At 42.3% G+C, this 8,128-nt stretch overlaps 1 protein-coding gene across 1 annotated transcript; it reads left to right on the top strand.

The window, feature by feature from the left end:
- Window positions 1-4,980: 4,980 nt before the first annotated feature.
- Window positions 4,981-7,448, top strand: LOC148347897 (uncharacterized). Its single transcript, XM_088324185.1, has 2 exons — window positions 4,981-5,075; window positions 6,409-7,448. Exons 1-2 carry the CDS (start codon window positions 5,004-5,006, stop codon window positions 7,225-7,227), a joined length of 891 nt encoding a protein of 296 aa, XP_088180311.1. The 5' UTR covers window positions 4,981-5,003; the 3' UTR covers window positions 7,228-7,448.
- The last annotated feature ends 680 nt before the right edge of the window (window positions 7,449-8,128 follow it).

The raw sequence follows: 8,128 nt of genomic DNA, 5'->3' as shown, positions 1-8,128 counted from the left end.
CGATGTAATTTTAGAATATACTTTAAAGTATGTACTCAGTTTGCAGTAGAGATTCACCGACTGTTTTTCTTCAAGGTACATTAGAACGTTAGGTTGTCTGGAATGCATCAGACTTATATTGATAACAGAATTCCTGTGAGTGCTGACGGGAGAAGGCCAGACGCAAAAGGACAAACATCACGACGCCCTTCGACGAGGAGGTGGTGAAGCTGGCACCTGGCGCACCCATGGGAGGAGTCGGCACGCCCATGGGAGGAGCCAGCACGCCAGCTTGTGAAAAGACGTGGGAAGATCAGAGAAGATCGAGGGAGAACGAGAGGGACACTAATTTGGCTAATTCGATGGAGTTCACTCAAGTCAAATTATTGAAGAAAATAAATCTGCCCCTGTGTGGAAATGCCGGTCGCTTGTCCCTGCCCACTGCCTGAAGATAGCTTGGATGGGCTCCCGTACCCCCGTGACCCTACTGAAGATAAGCGGTGTAGATAATTGATGGATTGATATCGGTTCCCACTACAAATAGCCTAACGGGCGAAACGATCATAAAACCTTTCAAAATGGGTTGATTAACGAGTATTACTTACACTTCTCCTTGAATGTTTTCCCTCCAAAAATATTCTTCCATCAAAGATGGGATGAGTAAAACAAAAGCAATGAAACAGGCGATAATAGGGCTTGCCGTGTAAAACAGAGATTCGCAGACAGACCGACAAAAGGGGACTGACGGGACAGAGTTTAAATACTGACAGGGAGCCAATCTGTCAACATGCTAGTGTAGCGACCATCGTTCATGCACGACCCAAGGTTTCACAATCTCTGGTTTATTGCCTGCATTCAGTAAATAAAACAATACAAAAGTCAGGGGTCTCTGTTCTCGACTGCAATTATCTTCAACGCTTACAAAAATCACTTCAGCAACGGCAAGCAGACAACATGCGAGCACATTAATAATGAAACTTCGATAATAACAATGAACATAACTTTCCCACGTACCTGCATTCAGTAAATAAAACAATACAAAAGTCAGGGGTCTCTGTTCTCGACTGCAATTATCTTCAACGCTTACAAAAATCACTTCAGCAACGGCAAGCAGACAACATGCGAGCACATTAATAATGAAACTTCGATAATAACAATGAACATAACTTTCCCACGTACCTGCATTCAGTAAATAAAACAATACAAAAGTCAGGGGTCTCTGTTCTCGACTGCAATTATCTTCAACGCTTACAAAAATCACTTCAGCAACGGCAAGCAGACAACATGCGAGCACATTAATAATGAAACTTCGATAATAACAATGAACATAACTTTCCCACGTACCTGCATTCAGTAAATAAAACAATACAAAAGTCAGGGGTCTCTGTTCTCGACTGCAATTATCTTCAACGCTTACAAAAATCACTTCAGCAACGGCAAGCAGACAACATGCGAGCACATTAATAATGAAACTTCGATAATAACAATGAACATAACTTTCCCACGTACCTGCATTCAGTAAATAAAACAATACAAAAGTCAGGGGTCTCTGTTCTCGACTGCAATTATCTAAAACATTGAAGATACAAAAGAACGGGTCATCACTCAACAGGCCGCACCTCGTGGCGTGTTTGCAACAAAACATGTTGCATTTTCATTTCAAGCTGTATTAACTTCTTATTTAGTGCTTTTTTAATACACATCATTTAGAACAACTTATATATCTTCATATACAAAAATAATTTCGAAAGCAGCTCAAATGTCCAGCAAAATATGCATTTTTTTTATCCAACTGATATTGGGCACAGCTTACCTTCAGCGCTTACAAAAATCACTTAAGCTACGGCAAGCGCTGAAGCCCATAAAGTGCCAAACGAAAAAAAACAGTCGCAGACGCCCATGACTTAACAACTGAATGAGGTACCGGAATATTAACAGTAATACAACAAAAACACAGATTTTGTGAGAATTCAAAAAAACATTCAAAACAATCAAATTTCAACTCTGTTACACCAGCTGGCGCCACATGGGCGGGGCCAGTTGGGCGCCATCATTTTTTTCCCAGGTCCTCAACAAATGCTGGTCGCTTGTCCGATTTTTCACAAAAAGAAACGAGCATGCATTGTTAGGTGAATGAAGGCTATGTTTGGTTAATGGAGTCCGATAACTAATTTGAACAATTTGGTAAACGATACATTTTAATAGTTTATTTCCTAACAAGGTACACACAATTGTCTGGAAAATACGGTACTATGATTCTTAATTTTAAATCAAAACATCTTTGTTTTAAAATTTAGATATTCAGTCAGAGCGCAATATGGAAGCCATAATTCAGTTGTTAAAACGAAGATATCATCAATAAATTCTACATGTTTTTTAAATTTGAGCGCAGTATACTTTTTAGGATGATCTAAATTGATTTGATGCAACTGTGCAAAGTCCGTTTTTATTTCAATGTTTTTTTTTTCAAATGACATGATTATAAAAAAGTAAACGGCTCCTAAAAGTAAAAACTAAAAATCATTTAAAATATTATAAAGGCTATTTAAAAATGACACCTTTTTTGAATGGAAATTTCGTTTGAATTTGAATTGAATTGTGGCACTCTTGGGCTGCCGTAGCTCAGGACTGAATTGAGCTAAGCCACCCACTTGTTAAAGGTACATTGTCCTATTTGACCACTAGATGGCACTGTATTGTAAAATGCGAACGAAACCATTGTCAAATGAGTACCCCGTAGTAGCATGGTGCCAGAGAATTAATTATTTTGTACCATTCGGAGGAACTGTCCCTTTAATGTCAACACGTTTGCATTTGATGGTTCAGTCATTGTATTGGCCCAAGCGTTGTATATGATATTTGCAGTACACTCATTTCTCCGCTGAGGCAAATAGCGACGCTGTAGGCAGCTTCCGTGTTTAAAAATACACAAAGAAGACGTACACTTTTATAATTGTTTGAAAGAGTGTTTCAGTATTTTGAAATCAAGCGGTGTTTTTGGTAAGCGTTTGTCCTCCATAAAGTCATTTGTATTTTTTATTTATTTGCCATCCTATAAAATAATTGGTGTCATTGTTGATGATTTTATTGGATCTTGATTTAGGTCGTAAATCGAACGAACACTTCAAAAGGAAATGTTTGCCGTTAAATGTCAAGTTCTGGGTTTCGGAACCGGACACACTTTGTTTCGTCTAAAATAGGGGTGTCGAACATACGGCCCACAAGGAGGTTTAATCGGGCCTACAGGATAATTCAAAAGTTGAAAAAAATGCTCCAACGACATGGAATTCACATTTGTAACAGGATGCAATTCACAGATTGTCCACTAGGGGGCAGAGTGATCAGTATCTACTACCAGAGGCGTGTTCAGGAGAGTGAGCGATTGCTATCGCGAGCTATCGCTAGCTTCTGAACGGCCAGTGATTATTGAGCGCTCGCGTGCCCGGGTAATCACGGGAGAAAGACCGCTTACTTTGATTTCCAACATGGCGTCGACAGTGCAGAAGATGGAGGATCTCACCCTGACGAGTGCTGTTGGCGATGTAATATATCGTCTTACATTGCCTGGTAATGTTTGTGAACAATGCAAGACAGGTATGACCCTTCCACTGCGTTTAGGATAACCTTAACTGTGTCAATATGCGAACTGTCGCTCATATCAGCCAACTCGCTCAAAGCAAGCTGTAGAACGAAATCCATTGTACTGTCGTCGGCCATTTTGGATCAGTAAGGCAATCACAGCGAGCGATTACAAAACGTTCAGCAGTGCGCGGCAAGCGATTATCAAGAGACTACATGTCTGATCACTCTCCTGAACACGCCTCAGGGTACCCCAAATGAACAGGCCTGGCTGCTAGAATTTTGTGCATGTTTGGAGCAACCTACCTTTGTGAACTAATTTTCTCAGTAATGACTATTGTTAGGAATTAAACTATTAAAAATTTAGTGTTTACCAAACTGTTCAAATTCGTTATCTGACTCCATTAACCAAACACAAACTTCATTCTCCTAACAATGCATGCCCGTTTCTTTATGGAAAAATGAACAGGAATAGCCGACATTTTCACATGGAGGCAGATTTATTTTTTTAAAGTATTTAAATGAATTCCATCAAATTAGCCGAATTATTGTCGAATTAGTCTTCGGTGAGCCTCCCTCTCACGATCTCTCGTCTCTCTTCTTCTGTCTTCCGTCTTTTCCACACGCTGGGGCATTGGCTCCTCCCCCATGGGGCGGGTCAGGTGCCAGCTTCACCACCTCCTCGCCAAAAGGCGCCGCCACGTCTAAAAAACTCACAACAAGAAAGCTTATCAGCCAAACAATGTCTCCTTTCCCGCGTCACAGGCGTCAGCCCTTGTCCCCGTTCTTGCTGTTTTTCTGTAAACATCATTCTTGTCTAGGCTACAATGACCTCGCCCCACAGCTCAGCCAATTAATATCTTTTGTCAAGTCATTTTTATTTGTGACGCCCTTAATCACAAAGAGTCTCAAAGGGCTGCACAGGTTATTGCACAGACTATTATTTCAGACTATGATGACACCATTCCCGGATCTGGAACCAACATGAGGGCAAGGAAAAACTCAAAAACCTCAACATGAGGAAAATGAAGAAACCTTGAGAAGGGACCACACATCTGGTAATCCCCCTGTATTTGTATTTAAATGTAATTTGTATTTGATTGTAAAAAAATCCCTTATAGTCAAATAAATCAAATATAAAATCCTTAAAGGGAAAGGAAAACCTTAAAAACCTCATCGTGAGAAAAACGCATAAAATATAGTTAAACTTGAAAACAACTGAAACGGACGGTGTGCCTCCAATTTTTTTTTTCATGAAAATAAGTCTGCCTCGTGTCAAAAAACACTGCTCTATACAAAGTCTAAGGACAATGTAGTGTGCCCTGAAACAAAACGCTGGTTAACTTGAAAGTAGCTCATATCATTTGAACAGATTTTGAATTCCAACTCGTCATTTTGTATGAAACGTTTCCTGCAGCATTGTTCCGCCACAAGTGAGGAGGAGGATGGACGAGAAACTTTTCCCGGAGATCACACTTCTCGATCTGCCCATCAGTCCATCCTTCCGTGCGATTGAGGTAAATGCAAACCCCAGCCAATGTTCCTCTGCGTGTGTGCGCAATTGCGCACTACCCAGAGCTTTTCCGCGCACAAGAAAATCTAGCCAGCTCACAAAAATCAGGGTTCCAAATTGCTCATTAAGAAGCCAATTCAGTCAAAGTGACAGTGCACGAAGGTCAAAATACACGGGTTCCCCTGACGCTGGGCGGCAGTAGCTCAGGAGGTAGAGCGCTCGTCTTGGGATCAAGGGATCCCAGTTCGAATCCCGGCTCGTCCGTGTTACATGTCGAGGTGTCCTTGGGTAAGACACTGAACCCCTAATACCTCCAATAAGCAGGTTAGCGCCTTACATGGCTGCAAGGCCGCTATTGGGAAATGTGGAACACATTGTAAAGCGCTTTAGGAAGTCATTGACTTGAAAAGCGCAATAGAAATGCAGATCATTTCATTTCAAATACAGTATTTTGAAGTCAAGGTTGAAGTTGAGTAACGTCAGTAGAGTTTTTTGAGAGCCGGCTTCTTCGGCTTGGCTCACTAAAAAGGACCGGCTCTTTCGGGTCCCAAACGGCTCTTCGGGTTGTTTTTGCTTCTTTATTCCCTACACGAGCAAATAGGATGTAAAATTCTGCACAAAATGACTTAAAGGAAGGGGGGAAATAGAACAAAATGGAAAAAAATACCAAAATGAAAAAGTAGTGAAAAGCTGAGAAAAAAAGAAACAAAATGAGGAGGAAAAAAAGAGCAGGAAAAAAAGCCAGAAGCAAATAAAGGGAAAAAAGGTAATAGAGAACAAAAAAGCAAGAAAAAAGTAACAGCTCGGAAAAAATAAACACAATGAGATTTATTTTAAAAAGGAATTTAAAAAAAAGAAAAAACAGGGAAATAGAGGAAAAAGTTTGTGTTGCATTCAAATAATTTCCAATGATATCAAGTTAATCTTGTTGCCAACATTGTACTTCCACTAATAAAAGTAATTAAATACTGTTGTGTATCGTGCAACCGACTCAATAAGAACCCCAAAATGTTAATATTATGCGACAAAAGATACCAGGAATAAAAGAAATGGAAATCTTGAGAAATAATTGTAAAAACAAATGACGTTTGTAGTCAATTCATTCAAAAGTGAAAAATAATTTTGCATTGCCGAAAACTCAGCAAAATGTAACACGATGTCAAGCTTTGGACATGTTTGATCATGATTTATTTGCCACACTTGGGATTGCTGTTGCTCACTATTGTTTCAAGCGTTGCTCACCGACTTTGTGTCAACGCTCAGACTCGGGGAAAATGACAGGGAACATTGACCAATGTTCCAACTTGAATGCATATTTTTCTCCTTTCTCATTGCAGACGGAGTCCATACCGGACTTTACCGATGACTCTTTAGATTGTTCATCGCAGAACCTAATGAACTTCACGATGGACATAACGAATTCTGATCTGCTGGCACTTGACACCTGGGACACAAAAGGCACCGTTCAGTGTCGTCCCGAACGCATTGCGGAGTCCGAGAACCCGAATTCGGAGCCCGTTTTACCTGAATCTCTAGAGAGCGTCCCTCCAAAACCAGAAGAGAAGCCCATCTCCGATGATAAAAGTGTCTCCTTGTTGAGTGGACTTCCGGAACAAGATCCAGAGTCTAAAGCCAATCGCACCACAGACGTCCGGTCGGCAGAATCGAGCCTGGTCTCCCGTCACTGCAACACTTTTGACGCCGAACCGGCGCCAAACATCGCCGTCACTCTATCGGAGACCGGTTTGTCCGGGAGTCGGCACAACACCTTCGAGGCGAGTCCTCCTTGGCTATCGAGGACCTACGACCCGGCTGAAACGTTTATCTTTGACCCCACCGTGGAGCAAAGACCTTTTATCGCTTCCACACCCCTGCCCCGCTGCAAAACGGTGGATTTCTGTGCCAGGACAGACGGCAAATTGCCGGGACCTGAGGAACAGCCAAACCTCTGTTCCGAACCAGAAGCCCGGGTGACGGCTGTCGCGACATCGGACGTCTGCCCTTCAAAAACGCTTCCGTCTCAAGCGCCCGCAAAATCGCTCTTGCCTTTCTTGAAACGGTCGCATTTGACGTCGCTTCCCAGGCGCAGCGAGAAACCGTCTTCGGGTTCCAGCTCCACGCAACGGAAGACACTTGCACAGGTAATGAAAATTTGAGTTTCTCGCCGGCACGGGTGGAAGTGGAAAAGTTGACGTCTGGAAATTGCTGAAATCGGTGGTCGTGATTAGAATAGAATAGAATCTAACTTTATTGTCATTGTTACAACATGGGTTGAATATATTGTGACAACGAAATTGGACGTGGCACTCCAGGTCCACGTTTTACAGTGAGGATAAAGAGAACAAAGAAAACGTTTGTACTGTCCTTGTTGCATGCTTTGTTTTCCTCCGGAGGGGGGTGTATGAGGGGGTGAGGGACAGACAGAGATGTCTGGATCCAACTAGATGTTTGATCTTACTGTACGCACGGTCCAGTGTTTTTTCCCCCGGTTGCTCAGTCCACGTATTGAATGAATTTGGGAAGTACAGTCCTTAAGCATGCCCGATTAAAGTCGCCGGCGATGATAAAAGCTCCGTCGGGGTGTGCGAGCTGCTGTTTATTGATAGCAGCGGGCTGGGGATTTAGCGCTATGCTAACGTTAGCATCCGGTGGAACGTAAACGGCAACCACAATGACCACAGTTAGATCTCTCGGTAGATAGAAGGATCTACACGATACTGCCAGAAACTCTATATCGAGTGAGCAGTGTGTATCAATGATTCGGCTGTTATTGCAGCGCATAGTCCCCCACCCGTTTTTACCGGAGTCTCCGTCTCGGTCGTGCCGGTGAAGCGTGCGTCCTGCTGGTTGGACTGTGGCGTCGGGGAAGCCAAGGCTCCGTGATGACAAAAATATTGCAATTTCGGACAAAGCTGTTGGTAACGATCCGTTAAGGCTACAAACAATGTACCGTAATTTCCACACTATAATTCGCATTGGACTACAAGATGCACCCTCCCAATATTTCTTTTGTCACGTTTTTCGAGTCAATTCCCATTTTTTTGTGACGCCCTTCAT

Source organism: Urocampus carinirostris, chromosome 19 (assembly GCF_059441175.1).
Source record: "Urocampus carinirostris isolate Australia breed hairy pipefish chromosome 19, RoL_Ucar_1.0, whole genome shotgun sequence".
Classification (NCBI taxonomy): Eukaryota; Metazoa; Chordata; class Actinopteri; order Syngnathiformes; family Syngnathidae; genus Urocampus; species Urocampus carinirostris.
This window is presented reverse-complemented; position numbering and strand designations above follow the sequence as displayed.

Bases quoted from the DNA above. Each gene is read 5' to 3' on its own strand.
- LOC148347897 (XM_088324185.1), top strand. From the start codon at position 5,004: ATGGACGAGAAACTTTTCCCGGAGATCACACTTCTCGATCTGCCCATC. The intron at 5,076-6,408 runs GTAAATGCAAAC...TTCTCATTGCAG, and splicing joins CATCCTTCCGTGCGATTGAG to ACGGAGTCCATACCGGACTT.